A 19,318-nucleotide genomic window follows, 5' to 3' on the forward strand; every position below is an offset into this window, starting at 1 on the left:
TGGATATTAGACCTTTATCAGATGCATATTTTGCAAGTATTTTCTCCCATTCTATAGGTTGTCTGTTTACTGTGTTGATAGTTTCTTTTGCTGTGTAGAATCTCTGTAGTTTAATTAGGTCTCAAGTGTCAATTTTTGGTTTTGTTGCATTTGCTTTTGAGGATTTAGTCATAAATTCCTTGCTGAGGCCAATGTCTAGAAGGGTTTTTCCTAGGTTTTCATCTAGGTAGAGCAAAACTTTAAATACACATTTAACAAATATATTTTCTTCAGAAATCAGGATACAAAAGAAATTTCCAATATTCCTATATTTTATTAATAAATGTGTGAATTTGAGCAATAAAACATTATCTCAGTCCTTTCAAAAAACACATTTTCCTTCTTTTCTGTGTTGTAATAATATGCTTCCAAGTGACATGGAAGTGACTACTTCTACTGGTCAGCAGTGGTAGGATGGGAAGGTACCAAATCTGACAGCAAAGAAGTTTACAAATCATATTGTAAAAAGTAAGCAATTGTGAGAAACAGTTACTGCAGTAAGTTCCATAAATCATTATAGACTTCTGTAAATCATTAAACTCCATAGCAAACTGAAGTACATTTTAGTTGGATTGGATTCTGGTTCAGAAAGCTAAAAAGGACATTGCTGGGACAATGGCAAATTTCTAAAAAGATGATAGAGCTGTACCAACATCAGTTTCCTGACATGGAGGGATGTAAGATGGTTATGGTAGAGGGTGTTCTTGCTTTGGAGAAATATAGACTGGAGCATTTAAGAGTGATCAGGCATCAGGTCTGCACTCTGCTTTCAAACGTTCAGAAAAAAACTGTTAATGAGAAAATGAGAAGTGTGTGTGTGTCTGTGTATGTATCTATATATCTATGTAAGATGGAGATATACCTGTTTGCAGATGACGCGATCCTATATCTAGAAAATCCCATAGTCTCAACCCAAAAGCTCTTTAAGCTGATCCACAACATCAGCAAAGTCTCAGGATACAAATCATTGTGCAAAAATTACTAGCATTCCTATACACCAACAACAGTCAAACCAAGAGCCAAATGAGGAATGCAGTCCCATTCACAATTGCCATACACACACAAAAATAAAATACCTAGGAATACAGCTAACCAGGGAGGTGAAAGATCTCTACAAGGAGAACTACAAACCACTGCTCAAAGAGATATGAGATGACATAAACAAATGGGAAAACATTCCATACTTATATTAGCCAGGCTTCTCTAGAGGGACAGAACTAATGAAACATATATATATACTTGCGGCTGAGCGTGGTGACTCATGCCTGTAATCCCAGAACTTTGGGAGGCTGAGGCGGGCAGATCAAGAGGTCAGGAGTTGGAGACCAGCCTGACCAACGTGGTGAAACCCTGTCTCTACTAAAAATACAAAAAAAAAAAAAAAAAAAAATTAGCCAGGCGTGGTGACACACACCAGTAATCCCAGCTACTCAGGAGGCTGAGGCAAGAGAATTGCTTGAACCCTGGAGGTGGAGGTTACAATGAGCAGAGATCGTGCCACTGCATTCCAGCCTGGGTGACAGAGCAAGACTCTGTGTCAAAAAAAAAAAGTATTAACTTGCACAATCACAAGGTCCCACAATAGTGTATCTGCAGGCTGAGGAGCAAGGAGAGCCAGTCCGAGTTCCAAAACTGAAGAACTTGGAGTCTGATGTTTGAGTGCAGGAAGCATCCAGGAGGGAGAAAATGTAGGCTGCGAGACTAGGCCAGTTTCTCTTTTCACATTTTTCAGCCTGCTTTTTCTTCTAGCCATGCTGGCAGCTGATTAGATTGTGCTCACCCATATTAAGGGTGGGTCTGCCTTTCCCAGCCTACTGACTCAAATGTTAATCTCCTTTGGCAACACCCTCACAGACACACCCAGGATCAATACTTTGCATCCTTCAATCCAATCAAGTTGACACTCAGTATTAACCATCACAATATTCACGGATAGGAAGAATCAATGTTGTTAAAATGGTCACGTTGCTCAATGCAATTTATCGATTCAATACTATTCCTATTAAACTACCATAGAGATTTTTCACAGAACTAGAAGAAACTACTTTAAAATTCATATGGAACCAAAAAAGAGCCTGAATAGCCAAGGCAATCCTAAGCAAAAAGAACAAAGCCGGAGGCATCATGCTACCCAACTTCCAACTATACTATAAGGCTACCGTACAGTACCAAAACAACGTGTACTGGTACAAAAACATACACATAGACCAATGGAACAGACTAGAGAACCCAGTAATAAGGCCACACACCTACAACTATCTGATCTTCAACAAACCTGACAATAACAAGCAGTAGGGAAAGAATTTATTTAATAAATGGTGCTGGGGTAACTGGCTAGCCATATGCAGAAGATTGAAATTGGACCCCTTCCTTACACCATATAAAAAAATTAACTCAAGATGGATTAAAGACTTCAATGTAAAACCCAAAACTATAAAAACCCTGGAGGAAAACCTAGGCAATACCATTTTGGACATAGAAACAGGCAAATATTTTATGACAAAGACATCAAAAGCAATTGCAACAAAAGCAAAACTTGACAAATGGGATCTAATTAAACTAAAGGCCTTCTGCACAGCAAAGGAAACTATCAACAGAGTGAACAGACAACCTACAGAATGGGAGAAAATGTTTGCAAACTATGCATCTGACAAAGGTCTAATAATCAGCATCTATAAGGAACTTCAACACATTTACAGGGGAAAAACAAATCCATTACAAAGTAGGGAAAGGACATGAACAGACACTTTTCAAAAGAAGACACACATTTGGCCAACAATCATACAAAAAAAAGCTCAATAATACTGATCATTAGAGAAACACAAATGAAAACCACAATGAGATACCATCTCACACCAATCAGAATGGGTATTACTAAAAAGTCATAATATAACAGATGCTGGCCAGATTATGGAGAAAAAGGAACACTTACACACTGTTCATGAGAGTGTAGATTAGTTTAACTATTGTGGAAGACGGTGTGGCAATTCCTCAAAAACCTAAAAACAGGAATATCATTTGACCCAGCAATCCCATTACTGGGTATATACCCAAAGGAATATAAATCATTCTTTTATGAAGACACATGCACACATATGTTCATTACACTACTATTCACAATAGCAAAGACATGGAATCAACCTAAATGTCCATCAGTGGTAGACTCAATGAAGCAAATGTGGTATATACACACCATGGAATACTATGCAGCCATAAAAAGAACGGGACTATGTTCTTTGTAGGACAGGATGGAGCTGGAGGCCATTATCCTCAGCCAACTAACACAGGAACAGAAAACCAATGCCACATGTTCTGACTTCTAAGTGGGAGCTACATGATGAGAACACATGGATACATGGAGGAACAACACACACAGGGGCTTACTAGAGGGCGGAGAGTGGGAGAAGGGAAAGAATTGGAAAAATAACGAATGGGTACTAGGCTTAATATCTGAATGATGAAATAATCTGTACAACAAATCCCTCTGACATAGGTTACCTATATAACAAACCTGCACATGTACCCCTGAACTGAAACGTTAAAGGAAAACATAATAAAAATAAAACAAGGATGTACACACAAACACACACACACACACACACACACACACACATATATATAAAATGATGTGCATATATAATGGGCATATATATGAGGTAAAATATTAACAATTGAGAAATCTGGATGAAGGAGATATGGAGATATAGGGGTTCTTTATACTGACTTTGCAAATATTTTGAAAGTTTGAAAGTATTTTAAAAATAAATTATGTAAAAGGATCATACCATATGTAGCTATGCATTAATTGCTACAATGTTTCTCTGATTCTTTACATCATGGCATTTAGCTTTATAGTTAAACTATTTGTACAAACTCTTGGTCAGATAACATTCTGAGAAGACAATTAATTTTGGCTTTCAATAAATAAAACACTTGGCCGGGCGCGGTGGCTCAAGCCTGTAATCCCAGCACTTTGGGAGGCCGAGACGGGCGGATCACGAGGTCAGGAGATCGAGACCATCCTGGTTAATACGGTGAAACCCCGTCTCTACTAAAAAGTACAAAAAACTAGCCGGGCAAGGTGGCGGGCGCCTGTAGTCCCAGCTACTTGGGAGGCTGAGGCAGGAGAATGGCGTGAACCTGGGAGGTGGAGCTTGCAGTGAGCTGAGATCTGGCCACTGCACTCCAGCCTGGGTGACAGAGTGAGACTCCGTCTCAAAAAAAAAAAATAAAAAAAATAAAAATAAAAAAATAAAAAAAAATAAAACACTAGAAAAATTGTTTTCTCCCTACCACCTTTTGTCTTATGGCCATTAACAAAAAATACTGATAGATTGAGTTTATTTTTTATGATTCTTTTAGGTTTCTAGTTCTAGAATGTATATTATAATTTTAAGATCTAATTAAAGCACTTTATTTCATATAGTATTGTCTCTTTTATTCACTGTCAAACAACATATTTTGAATTTTGAAATTCTTCTTGTCCATTACTAATGGTAAGAATTAGATGATTGTTGGTTTTACAAAAATCACAATAGATGGAAAAGAAAACACTGTATTTTCTCACATGTGCATCAAATACCAGGGTTTTGGCTCATAAATCAGAAAAGCACAAAAAGATACAACTGGAGTCCTTCCTAGTTCCACTGTTACAGCCAAAATCCTGACATTCAGGCATATTTACAAGACCCATGTTTCGGTAAGCCCTTATGTGCTTGGAGTGGGCTGAAAAGAATGTGAAATAATTTCACATGGCACCTTTTTCAGAAGGCTGTGTGAGGAACACGATATTCTCTTTGAAAGAGAAAGTCATCTTTGTAATAATAACCATTGGTTGCTTTCTTTTTTTTAGGTATGCAATAAAATTACAAGATTTACTTTGGAACTTGTTTAGACCATTATCAACATGTTAGTTTTGCTGACAAAATTTGCACTTACTATTGTAGAGCTGTAATACCTGCAAGATGCATCATCCTGACTTGGGACTAAGGGCAGCTCTCAACCTCTTTTATTCCCCTCAAAGACAACACCAGCGCACAGGTACCTCTGATATTAGATAAAATAATGAAGCTCACAGTAATTACAGTGCCTATCATTTTATGAGCATCTACCACGTTCTAAGTACCTTACATTCTTGATCCAAACTAATGTCAAAACCATCCTTAAAGAAAAATCTTTTCATTTTACAAATAAGGAAACTGAGGCCCAAAAGAGCTAAGCAGCTTGCCTAGCACCAAAATAGTATTGATAGACAAGAAATTCGCCTGTTCTGTGTCACTCTGGAACCTGTGCTTTTTTCACAAAACCTGTTTGAAGTTAGAGGGGTAACAAATGGCTACTAGCATGGCCAAGAGAAGTTACATGTGGGCAGCACTCGTATTTCAACTAGTTGGCAGATTAAACTGGCTGCAATGGGGTGGGGAAACTGACAAATCCTCTGACATTAGGGCAAAGAACTTTGTTAGATGTTGTTATTATTACAGGTGACTCTGATGCCATTTTGTTAAAGGCCGTATCTTCTTTCTGTTTCTATCTACAATGCTTAGTGGTACACAGCACATGACAGGTGCCTAGGAAGTCTTTGTTAAATAAAAGGGTGAATGAAATATATAATAGAGTAACTTATTGAATGGCAACTTAGTGGCCTTAGTGACTAGAATTAACTGTAGAATTAACTGGTTGAAGAGTTAAGGGGGTATTGCCAGTTAAGATTTCAAGAATAGTTTTGTTTTTTTTTTTTTTTTTTAATTTTTGTTTTTTAACTGCAATATGGGTAAAGAAGGGTGAAGTAGAAAAGTTTACAAAGAATTAAGAAGTGATTTTAAAAAAGGATAAGCCCTGACCTAATGAATTACATTTTAAAGCATTTCTTTAGTGAGGGAATAGGAATATATAAAAGTAGTGATTATCTTCTTTTTTCTTCACTGTTTCCAATTGGTTGTATTATTTTTCTCTCCTTAGTTGGAAATGCCTAGGTTCCACAGTTATAATGCCTGCTGATTGTGGTTTTTTCCTTTAATTGTGAAGCCATTCTTACCTAAGTTCAATCATATTGGAATAATTTTCATACTCCTAAATTAGTATATTATATATTTTTTTCCTTAACCCATCTTTACTAGCGTAATTAACTTACATATATCCATCCTTTGAATTTCGTTTGCTTCCACAACCACTGGAAGGTGGTTCGAATGCTCCAGGGCACTTTTATCTTCCCATTCAAAAACATGTCCATTTACATTCTCCCTGGATTGTGAAGCATTATGCACTCTATATGAATGTGGAGGCACCATTTTCTTCAGCCTCCTAGTAATAAAATGCTATTTTTTCATCAGTTTTAATATTTACTTTCAACAGAAACTATCAAGATTGCCATTATACTATTTGCTAATAGGAGGCATGCCCTTTTTAAATATACTTTTTTAAAAAACTCAGATTCCTTTTCTACACAGCTGAAATTAAAGCAGGCTATGACCAAGGCCTGTGAGGCATGGTTTTATGATTCTGCTGAAATCTCAGCCTCTTGCTCCTCCCCTTAAGGGATAAGAAGCAAATATGCTTTGGTATGATTGATGAAGCAATGATGGCCCCAAGTATATTCCTTCTATTAAGTTCTGGTTTCACAGAACTTACAACAGGGTGAAACCCCCAAATAATAATTTTCTCCAGATTTTTATGATATATAGTTTATAAATTATTACCTAGCCAAAAATACTCTTGTATACAAATAATCAGTCTTTTCTTCAAACAGAGTATATTTCTGGATTAATTTCTGAAAACATTCTTAGCGGGGAAGTTTCCGGAGACCTGGGGACTTACTGTATCCCTTGACTTTTGATTTCTGTGCAACAGAGCTTAGTGGTAAATTGTCCTCACCATCCCTCATTTACCTTCTAAAGTACTGAGTCACTGTAGAATACTTTTAACAACATCTTGTGTTTCCAGACGTTGCTTCATTTGCAAACTTAAGGACATTGAAATACTTAAAAGAGTATTTATTTCTTAAAAAAGAGATTTCATACAAGTGACACAGCTAAGTCCAAACACTGTATTATTTATGTCCCCAGTGTTTGACTTTTTGAGTCTCTTTTTTTTAATATTTCAGTTCTAGAGATTTTGTGTGATATACTAGATACCAATTACTAAAGTGTTGTTCAGAGAGCAGAGGGATAAAATGTTTTCTTAGTGGATTCTTTAAAAATTGTAGCTGTGGAGGCAGGATTGCTCTTGTTTCATCCTGACAGGAATGGTGGATTTAATAGGTTCCCCAGAGTTTTTATCACATTATAACTCTTTCTGTGATGGTCAGTTTTGGGTCCACATTATGTGACCTGACTTTCAACTTGTTTGAACTGCTGTCAGGCTGCAGAGGAACTGAAGGCTACTAGATAGTCCTGTAGTTTTCTAGTTGGGAAAATAACAATCTTGCCTGAAAACTTGTGACAAGGTCCAATACTGTGCTCCTTATAGCAAAACTGAGTCAGCCTGATACCTGAAAAAATCTTTACCTGCTCAAAGTAAAGCAATGTGGCTGGAATGCCTTACAATAATGTAAATCTGTGTTGCTTTGCTCTACAATAACAGCTTGTCTATCTCTTGTGATCATTCATTCCCTGAGGTTGAAACTGTTATCATGTCAACAGAGCTCCCTTCTCAGTTAGCTTGCATTGCTAGCCAGCACTCCTGTAGAAATCTCAGTGTCTCCTAAATGTTCTCCCTGGATCCAGTGTGTGGTATTTAAATTAAGGAAGCTCAGACATGTCTTGAAAGGAACTGAAGTATTGCATCTACTCTTGCCAATCCACTGATTAAAATTCTTGCCAAGTGTTACATTATGCACAGCTTCCTTATTTTGGCTATAAATTTCATTGCATATTTTTCTAGGATGAGAAAGTTTGTACTTTTTATTTCATAAGCCCACATAATAAACACAGCTTTCTTCAAAACCGTTTGAGGTGTTGGATGCGTGTGCTGTGTGAAATACAGGGTTCCTTTGTGGAGGAAAGCACATGTGGCTCATTTTAACTTCACACACAAGCATTTTAGATGGGGCAAAATGGTTCCGCTGGGTAAAAAGAAAATAGACATTTCGATGAGCTGCAGGATTATCCAAGCCATAGCTGTATCCTCTTTGAAATCTCTTTTCTATGCACTTGAAGAATGAACAAAACTTCCTTCATGGACACAAAAGAACCCACTCTCTCCTCCCCCAAGCCATTGCCACTCATTTTGCCCCTGTGTTTTAAATTTTTAGTGGGTGAGTATGTGAATCGAAAGCTCTCAGAGCCGGATGTGGTGGCTCACACCTGTAATCCTAGCACTTTGGGAGCCCAAGGCAGGCAGATCTCTTGAGTTCAAGACCAGCCTGGGCAACATGGCAAGACCCCACATCTACAAAGAATAGAAATATTAGCTGGGCGTCATGGTGCCCTCCTGTAGTACTAGCTACTTGCTACTTGGGGACTGAGGCAGGAGGATCACTTGAGCCCAGGAGTTCGAGGCTGCAGTGAGCTATGATTGCACCACTACAGTTTAGCCTGGGCAACAGAGTGAGACCCTGTCTCAAAAAAAAACCTCTCACTTCTCACTAAATAAATGCTTCTCTAGCATAAAACTTTGTGTAGCGTCCTTTCAGCTACCATTCTGAAGAGAAAACCCTAATGTCTCAGAGAGGGAACAAATAGATTTAGAGGGAGATTAGAAGAAGCCACAAAATGCATATTTTGGACCGGATGACTGGGCCTGGATTTGGAATAAGGGGTAGAAAACTGGATCATTTGCTCCATTTACTTCTGTAAATGTATTTTTCTTTGGTAGCAGCCTTGCAGGAGAAGGGCATCTTTGAAGGTCTGGAGGTGGGGCTCCACTGACATTCAAATAACACAGACCTAGGGTACAGGGACTGAAAGCTCACTTCACGTTTGATTCAAACTGGGATCCTCCCATAGGTTCCATTGGCAAATGGCTACTTTCTTAACATAAAGAAATAGTTCTATAATTAATTTTTCTTAAGGAAAATCATATCTCAACCTATTAATTTAGAAATATTTTAAATGAGTACATGGGGATACAAGTTTAGTTATACAAATCACATGTGACACTGTTCATGCTACTCTCATTTCAGTATAGATCAAAATTTTTTAATGCTAAAATTTAATTTGCTATGGGGTGCTTTTTTGCTCTTTTAGAATTTTTTTTTCATGCACATTTCCATGAAAATTTAGAAGTTATAAGGGCAAAATCTTCATCTATACACAAACACTTTTTTTAAATAAAAAGGAGTAAAATTTCATCAACATTATAAACTATGAGCCCCACTGAATAATTTTTTCCTGTAAAAAACAGAATCGAGTTGTGAAATGAAGAAAATAATTACGTCTTTGCTAAAAGTTAGTCTTTCTTAAGCCCAACTTTTTCTTTTTTTTGAGACGCAGTCCAGCTCTGTCACCCAGGCTGGAGTGCAGTGTGGCATAATCTCTGCTCACTGCAAGCTCCGCCTCCTGGGTTCACGCCATTCTCCTGTCTCAGCCTCCAGAGTAGCTGGGACTACAGGTGCCTGCCACCACGCCCCGCTAATTTTTTGTATTTTTAGTAGAGACAGAGTTTCACCATGTTAGCCAGGATGATCTCAATCTCCTGACCTCGTGATCCACCCACCTTGGCCCCCCAAAGTGCTGGGATTACAGGTGTGAGCCACTGCGCCTAGCCCCCAACTTTTTCTTAATCAAAAAGAAATATCAAAAAGAATAATTCTGTTGCTTGACAAAGTGATCAAGATGTTTTCTGCTCAAAAGTTATTTCTTCATATGATAATCATCCCTTACAGCTCCTTTTAATCAATAATGGAAAGAAAGAAAGTTGATGTTTGGATTGGGGCAATAGATGTCATCTTTATGTGTATAGTTTGGAGAAAGGGGCTTCTTGTTGGTCATCTCCTCTCCAGCTTTACAGATACAGAGTCAGTGGTCCTTTTAAAAGTATGGAAAGCAGAGTGAATGGCAAAACGTTTGCTAAAACAGATTATCTTTTGTATGTGTCAAGATTTTATATTTTTGCAAATATACATACACAGACAGACTTTTGAAAAGCATTTTCCTGTAGACACCCAGGTAAAAGTTCAGAGTGATTTCTTTTTTGCTCCTTAATATTTTTAATCCTTTATCATCTTACCTAAAGCCATTAGTATTTCCTGGAGCAGATGGGGTATAAACCATAAAATGACATATTTACTTCTTTGTAGGAAGAAAATTAGGAGAAGAGATTCTATAACACGATTGAAGTTTAAAAGCTAAATTCCTTGAGGAAAGATTATCTTTCTCCATAGATCTCATTCTCCGATAAAACAAATGAGGTTGTCTCAGAGGCACCTGTTAATACTGACCTACATCATCCCTAGTTCTGACCTTGTGTCCCCAGCCACTGTCAAGTTTTTGGTAGAAAAGGAACTATTAAGTTGGTTCATTTCTCATTTCTTGGAAAGAGAAAGGTCTCCCTCCCCTTGCACTTCTGCTCGACCTGGTCTCTGAAGGAGACTTCCACAGAAACAAGGTCACAATCTCTGCCTTGCAACTACAGCTATTATTTCCTCTTTACTTAAGGTCAAAATTTCCATTACTGCTTAGACTCTATTAATAATGGGTTTGAAGATTATTTTGGGGAATTATTCTTTCAAGAATATTCTTTCAAGAATACAGTGTTAGGACCTGCCTCTTGAGAAGGGTCTCTGCCTGGATGGAGGAATGAGGATGCTCTTGAAAAATAACTGAGTTGTGAATTTTTTCAAGTAAATTTCCTAGTTGTTTTAAAAAATGTATGTTGCCAAGCTTTTGAGGAACCCTTCAGAATACCAGAGATGTCTTCAGTTTGATAACATCTTACAGCACCGTTTTCACCTGCTAGTATTTCCTTTGCCTGAAAATCCCTGTCATCTATGATGACAAAGTTACTCCTGATTCAGACTGTCTCTCTGAAATACCAGAAAAAATATGATCTTCATTCTCTTCTCTGGATCCTTTAGTAGTACCTAACATGAGTAAATTCAGCCTCTTTGTTGTGGAAATATCCCTCCCTGCTGAGAGCTGATGGAATCTAAGCAATCTTAAGGTCCCGTGGCTACCAGACTGGCACATTCTGGGTTTTTCCAGATGCTATTTCTTCTTTAGTGGTGTGGTCAGTACTCCCCTGGCCCCTTCAGTGAACTGTTTGGGGTTTTGCCCACTCTGACATTCTCTTTACAGCATTTTGTCACATCAGAATTTCCCAGTAATTTAACACTTCTGTAATGACCAAAGAGAAATTTCTTATCCAGAATGTCAAGGAATATGTCTCAGATACATGAGAATGTATGCCTACATTTCGAAACGGCATTAGGCTTCAAGTTACAGAAACACCATCCGCATCCTAGGTAGTGACTTAAACAAAATATAAAGTTATTTTTTAAAGAAAACAACTGTTTTCTCTCAACGAATGAGAAGTAGTTTAGGGCTAATGTGACTCCTCCACAGATGATGTCAGAGATTGAGACACCTCCCAACTGTTCTTTCTACCACACCATAGTGTAGTCAGCATGCCCGTGTTCACCAGACGGCTGCTGAAGTCTTACCCCCATATGTTACTCTTAGGCAGGAAGGTGGATGAGTAGGAAATCAATAATAATAAATAATAAATAAATAAATACCAAAGATCTGCTATGGGAGTAAGCCCTCTGTAATAAGCTTGCCTGGAAGTCCCACCTAATGGCATCTACCTCCATCTAAATTGGTGGCTCATCTCTTTTTATCTTTGAAAGAGATACTGATAAATGTACATTCTCAACTGGGCATATAGCCTGCCCAATAATATAGGGATTCTATTAGCAGGGAAAATGAGAATTGATAGTGGGTAGGCAACCACCAATCTACGTCATAATGACATTTTCTTTGATTTAGAATTTCTTTTTAAATTGGGATCATGCATATGTGGAAGAAAATGCATGAACTACATCTTAAAATATTTTGTTTACTATGAATTTAGCATCAGAAAAATACATCTTTATCATACTCTGAGCAGGATTTTAATCACCTTGACTTTTTCGCTCTCAAGCCTAATGATGAGATACAGGTCATTGTTTCATATTTTTCCAAGAAATTTTCTCATCTGCTATTTCAAGTTCAGAAACAGAAATAAAAGTCTCCGTTTCTTGGGTATCTGCATATTATTTAGATCTTAGAGTCTAGGAGAGAGAAGCATCTCCTGGTTTTTGAAGATCAGTCCCTACGTTTTTGGATTTGAGATGAAGAATGCTAGCATGTGATCTGTAACTAAAAACTGCTCCAGTTTCCTGATCTTAAAAATGTGTAAATATTTATTCTATTATACTTATCGTCTTCTCCTGGGATCATGGCCCAAATCTCATCTTCAAATTGACTAACAAGGTAAGGAGGTTCTTAACTGAAGTTATTTTTTACGTCAGCCCAAGGCAGTCTCAAATAACCAAATTCTTCGCATCTGTGAAGCTTCAAGATGTGGATCTCCTTGTCATTGCATTGTATTTTCTCACAGACATTTCTTCTGCTCCCTAAAGGAAATACTGATGCTATTCAGTACCTGACATATGAATCTTTCATGCAGGCTATAGGTGACCTCTAATGGAATCCACTTTTTACTTGATTACTTCAGCTATATTGTTTTTCCTCCCCAAGGGGTTAGGACAGCTATTTAACCTTATTCTTTTGTGTCTTCCTTTGAGAGTGGATTCTTGCTTTGTATCCTTTCTGATGAGGATGATGATGATGATGATGAATATCTGTGTAACAAACCACTTCCAAAGTTTAGTGGCTTAAAGCAACAGCTATTTAATTATTGATTCTATGCATTCACTGTAAAGCTGAACAGTTCTTTTTCTGTTATCTGGGCTCACTCATATGTCTGGTCAGTTGCCAGGAAAGCTGAATGCTGGCTAGTCTAGGTTGGCCTCCATTGAGATGGCTTAATCCTGTTCTATATAATCTCTCATCCTTCAGCTAGCTGATCTGGACTAGTTCACATGGGAGCTAAGCAGAGTTCTAAGAGAGTGAGCAGAAGCGTGAAAGGCCTCTTGAGACTTAGGACTAATACTGGCACAGAGTCACTTTTGCCTCATTCTCTTGACCAAAGCAAGTCATGAGATTAGCCTAGATTCAAGCGGTAGGGAAACAGATTCTATCTCTTGATGGCAGGAGCTTCAGAGTCAATGGCCAAGGGCATGGATACAAAGAAAGAAGTAATTGCTGTAGCCTTTATGAAAGGTCTACCACATTAAGATTCTATGAGCACTTATTCAGGCACTGTATGAGCTAAGCACTGTACATGTTATCTCATTCAATTCTCATAAGAACTCTGCAAGGTTGATACTAATATTATACCCATTACATAGATGCAAAAATTCTAAGCAACAGAGACTAGCATTTTGATATTAAAGCCCTTTTAATTACCAGATCTGTGGACTCCAAATGTTCTTGATTGTGTACTTCTCTCAGTACAAATATTTTGAACATGTACGTATATGTATGTGTATGTTTGCTTATAAATTATATACAAGTACTACTGTCAATCTATATATTAAATATTAATAAACTTGAACTTCATTCTTATCTTTTTAGATAAAAATTATAAATATAAACTAAAGTTTCAGTGTATTTTTTCATCCTTTATATGAATGTCTTGTAGCCTCACTTTGGAGACCATGCATCAAGCGTCTCCTTATGCCCAAGATATTTCATGATTCCCATGTTAATATTGCTTGCTTTCAATGCAAACTTTTAAGGGTGGGGACTCTTACTCTTTGGATATTTGATTAGGACTTGCGGAGGAGTGTGAGAGCAAGGCTTTAATTAAATTTAGAGAGGATCTTCTGATTTATGAGAGTCAGGACTCATGGTTTCATGTGTCCAGTGAATACTCAGATCACTTACCACAGGGCCCAACTGCTCATCACTCTCTGGAGCTGTGTCAATAAACAAGATAATGTGAAGGAATGCTTCTCAAAGTTCTCAACTGGCAGTTTGTGTCTCCATTATCTGCAGAGATTACTAAATGCAGACTCTGGGTTTCCATGGTTGCAGAGACTGATTTTACAGATTTGAGGCTGGGTATGGGAATCTGCAGTTTTACTAGGCTCCTTTGGTGACACTGACCACAATTTTAGGGCTATAAAATCTGAATTCATGTCTGCCACTTAGGTGGATGACCTTAGACAAGTAATCTATTCTTGAACTTGTTGAATTTCTTCAACTCTAAAATGGAAAAGGTGACTGGGCACAGTGGCTCACGCCTGTAATCCCAGTACTTTGGGAGGCTCAAGCAGGCAGATCACTTGAGGTGAGGAGTTCGACACTAACCTGACCAACATGGTGAAACCCCATCTCCACTAAAAATACAAAAAAATTTGCTGGGTGTGGTGGCAGGTGCCTGTAATCTCAGCTACTCGGGAGGCTGACGCAGGAGAATTGCTTGAACCTGGGAGGCGGAGGTTGCAGTGAGCCAAGATTGCGCCACTGCACTTCAGCCTGGGCAACAAGAGCAAAACTCCATCTCAAAAAAATAATAATAATAAATAAATAAAGGAAAAGGTAATGAAGCTCAAGACCACCTTGCAAAATATTTTGCAAATTAAATTTGTGATAATTTTGTCAAAGTACTTTATAAAATGTAATACATTAATATGTGACACATTCACTAAAATTTTGTCAATCTATTAAAAGATGTATTCTCCATACTCAGGTATTTGGTATACTGTAAATTACTTTTAATTTCAATGAAAACATGATTCTGAGCTTTTCTGCCCTATTCATTTGGGTCCCAACGAAAGAGACCATGGCTTATATTTCCTTTCTTCTCTGCATGAATGGAGGTAGAAGAGAGTAAGGATTTATAACAGACTTTAAGTTCAGGCAAACATGGGCTCTGACCCCAGCTTATACATGATCTTGCAGTGATTACTTAACTTCCACCTCTTTATTTATTAAGTAGTGATCCTAATGAATTCTTCCTTTCAAAATTTTTATCATGATTTTATCATGATTAAAAGAGCTATTATAGCCAAAATTTATTGCATACTTGCTACGTGCCAGGCATTATTCAAAGTGCTTGTCAATTTACTCATGAAAATCCTATAATTTTGAGTGGGGGTCCTATGAGGGATCCCATTTTACAGATGAGAAAATCAAGAAAAAGAGATTTAAACGGTGGCACTAGGATTCAAATATCTGCTGACACCTTAACCATCCTCTTTCTATTTCCTAACTCTACCTCTTAAAAAGTGAAAGCTTACAAGTCACTTAGCACACCAGTGGGCACACAGCACATCTTCAAAATATGTGACATTAGTATTATTGTTGTTGTTAATATGATTATTTGATTTCCCCACAGCTTCATGCAGAATGCTTTGTGCAAGGTAGTTGTTTAACAAAATTATGTTGATTTGATTTTTAAAGAACCCTGTTTTATCCTCTTGGGCTTCTGAGAGATATATATTCAATGAGAGAAGCCTCTTACTTTTTAGGCTAATATGATTTATGCAGCTGCTTTTAGATTAAGTTACCATCTTTTATTTACAAAAAAAGATTAAATAAATATGTGAAAATCCAGGAACTCCAAAATCTCCCTGTGAAATTCCAAGAACTCCAAAATCTCCCTTGCTAAAAACTATTTAGAAAATTATCTTTGTAAGAGAAGAAGGAGACAAAGACCAAACCTACATTTGACTGGTGTACCTGAAAGTGAGGGGGAAAATGGAACCAAGTTGGAAAGCACTCTTCAGGATATTATCCAGGAGAACTTCCCCAAACTAGAAAGACAGGCCAACATTCAAATTCAGGAAATACAGAGAACACCACAAAGATACTCTTCGAGAAGAGCAACCCCAAGACACATAATTGTCAGATTTACCAAGGTTGAAATGAAGGAAAAAATGTTAAGTGCAGCCAGAGAGAAAGGTCAGGTTACCCACAAAGGGAAGCCCATCAGACTAACAGCAGATCTCTCTGAAGAAACCCTACAAGCCAGAAGAAAGTGGGGGCCAATATTCAACATTCTTATAGAAAAGAATTTTCAACCCAGAATCTCTCATCCAGCCAAACTAAGCTTCATAAGTGATGGAGAAATAAAATCCTTTACAGACAAGCAGAGGCTGAGAGATTTTGTCACCACCAGGCCTGCCTTATAAGAGCTCATGAAGGAAGCACTAAATATGGAAAGGAAAAACCGGTACCAGCCACTGCAAAAATATACCGAATTGTAAAGACCATCAACACTATGAAGAAACTGCATCAACAAATGGGCAAAATAACCAGCTAGCATCATAATGACAGGATCAAATTCACACGTAACAATATTAACCTTAAATATAAACATGCTAAATGCCCCAATTAAAAGACAGAGACTGGCAAATTGGATAAAGAGTCAAGACCCTTTGGTGTGCTGTATTCAGGAGACCCATCTCACGTGCAAAGACACACATAGGCTCAAAATAAAGGGATGGAGGAAGATTTACCAAGCAAATGGAAAGCCAAAAAAATAGCAGGGGTTGCAATCCTAGTCTCTGATAAAACAGACTTTAAACCAACAAAGATAAAAAAAAGTCAAGGGCATTACATAATGGTAAAGGGATCAATGCAACAAGAAGAGCTAACTATCCTAAATATATATGTACCCAATACAGGTGTACCAAGATTTATAAAGCAAGTTCTTAGAGACCTACAAAGAGACTTAGACTCCTACACAGCAATAGTGGGAGACTTTAACACCCCGCTGTCAATATTAGACAGATCAATGATACAGAAAATTAACAAGGATATTCAGGACTTGAACTCGGCTCTGGACCAAATGGACCTAATAGACATCTACAGAACTCTCCACCCCAAATCAACAGAATATACTTCTGTTCTCATCTTCTCATCACCACATCACACTTATTCTAACATATATCCACAACACACTTATTCCACATAATTGGAAGTAAAACACTCCTCAGCAAATGCAAAAGAACAGAAATCATAACAAACTGTCTCTCAGACTGCAGTGCAATCAAATTAGAACTCAGGATTAAGAAACTCACTCAAAGCTGCACAACTAGATGGAAACTGAACAACCTGTTCCTGAATGACTACTGGATACATAACGAAGTTAAGGCAGAAATAAATAAGTTCTTTGAAACCAATGAGAACAAAGATACAACGTACCAGAATCTCTGGGACACAGCTAAAGCAGTGTTTTGTGGGAAATTTATAGCACTAAATGCCCACAGGAGAAAGTGGGAAGGATCTAAAATCAACACCCTAACATCACAATTAAAAGAACTACAAAAGAGCAAGCAAATTCAAAAGCTAGCAGAAGACAAGAAATAACTAAGATCAGAACAGACTGAAGGAGATAGAGTCACAAAAAACTCTTCAAAAAATCAATGATTCCAGGAGCTGAATTTTTAAAAAGATTAACAAAATAGATAGACCACTAGCCAGACTAATAAAGAAGAAAAGAGAGAAAAATCAAATAGATACAATAAAAAACGGTAAAGGGGATATCACCATTGATCCCATAGAAATAAAAACTACCACAGGGCCAATTTCTAAAATAACTGGATTTCAGTAAATGGTGCATTTAGTGTTTTTCAAAACCTGTATTTAGAACTTTGTCTTGGTTCTCTTTTATGTTTATTTTCTAATAGCTCTACATTCACTACTGTACAGTACCTGATAAGTTTCTGTTCAGTGCTTTGCAGCTTGCTTTTTCTCTTTTCAGGATCAACTTGTTCATTTGCTTATAAAATGAGGAGCTTTACCTGAGGAATGCCAGAGAGGCAGATTGGACTCTCTGGGGCAAAATAAATCTTAAGTTAAAAAAAAAAAAAAAATTGAGGTGGTTTCATGCCCTATTTCTTTTGCCTTTATTTTAGCTATCTAAACAGTGGAATAAGACTATTCTATAACATCTTCAAACTCTAAGCCCCAAGGTAATATGAACAAAAGTGACAACAATTCCCCTCAAGCATAACTGAAACTTATCTTTCTATCCCACTCTCAGACAGTGGAATTCTTTACCCTATAGTCTAAGGAAAGCTAACCAAGATGGCCTAATTAATAGACTGAAGTCCTCTGAATTTAGCCTTTGCTAGATAATTGGAGAAAATATGTCAGGGAGTCAAAGTCCTTGCCTTAGTTAACCATCTGCCTGCAAGCATTTTGGCCTTCTTGTCAGGATGGTAAATGACAGGTATGTCAGTAAAGCAGAAAGCCTAGCCTTTAGAAGGAGCTGCAGCTAGACTCCCCTCAGTCCTGACGAAGAGCAGCCGTGTGAGTGACCTCAGTGTTCACCCAAATACTAGCTGACCTTACCACAGGCAGTCTTTAATAAGTCTCTGCTTTAATCTTCTGTTAGTCTGGTTTCAGTCACTAAGGAGGAGAACAACTATTTGAATGAGTAGGAGAGCTTGGCTTTGGGTACTCACCAAGTCTTCAGATTCCAGCATGATTAAGGACTCTGAGACATACCTAGAGGAATGAGCACAAGTTTAAAAAAATAACAGTGATTCAGCGGAACAAAAATTGCCATCATGATATTTACAACAGAAATGAATGTATTCGTTAAGGCAAACTGGTGTTGCAAACATCCCCAAATTGTAGTGGTTCTACATAATAAAGGTTTATCACCTGATTCACAGTCTAGTATGGGAAGTGGAAGTGGAGCTCTGTTCCACACAGTCATTTAGGGACTCAGGCACTTTTTGTCTGGTTGCTGTACCATCTCCTGGGTCATTGGTGTCCTGCCTGAGCCCCTGCATTCAGCCTGCAGACAATGGAAGGTCATGTGGAGGACCTTGTGCAGGATTTTTATGGACTGGATGTAGAAATCATTATATCACTTTTACTCATACTCTTTAAACAGAACTCAGTCTCACAACCCCGTAAAATTACAAGAGTGGTTGGGAAGTACTGTCTTGCCAATGTAGCCCAGGAAGAAAACCGAATGGGCTTTGGTGAACAAATAGCAGTCTAGCCACAGTGGTCTTGAAAAATTCTATATATTGTTGTTCTATTTACTCATGGAGCTTAGTTGTCTTTTTTCCTATAGGATATTTTTTTTTGGTATGATAAGAAGCACAGATGGTCCTATTGCTTTCTAGAAGATTGTATTCCACTTTTTTTTTTTTTTTCCTCTCTTAGATTTCTGATCTTGGGTGCTTTTCTTTTCTTTTTTAGTGGTGATTAGGTTTAGACGATCTATGTCAGCCCAAGTGCAAACCATGGGTCTCCTCCGCATCTGCCTC

General features: G+C 37.7%; 1 protein-coding gene across 7 annotated transcripts in view; it reads left to right on the forward strand.

Moving 5' to 3' along the window:
* MACROD2 (mono-ADP ribosylhydrolase 2) overlaps positions 1 to 19,318 on the forward strand; it is a 2,111,745-nt gene that overhangs the window by 707,775 nt on the left and 1,384,652 nt on the right. Inside the window, exon 3 of one of the 7 annotated variants that reach the window (XM_050745639.1) lies at positions 4,986 to 5,079. The exons of the other annotated variants lie outside the window; for them this stretch is intronic. Within the exon in view, the coding sequence (XP_050601596.1) occupies positions 4,986 to 5,079 (94 nt within the window). The remainder of the gene's footprint in view (positions 1 to 4,985; positions 5,080 to 19,318) is intronic. 7 annotated transcript variants of the gene reach the window in all.

This window comes from Macaca thibetana, chromosome 10, assembly GCF_024542745.1.
Source record: "Macaca thibetana thibetana isolate TM-01 chromosome 10, ASM2454274v1, whole genome shotgun sequence".
Lineage (NCBI taxonomy): Eukaryota > Metazoa > Chordata > Mammalia > Primates > Cercopithecidae > Macaca > Macaca thibetana.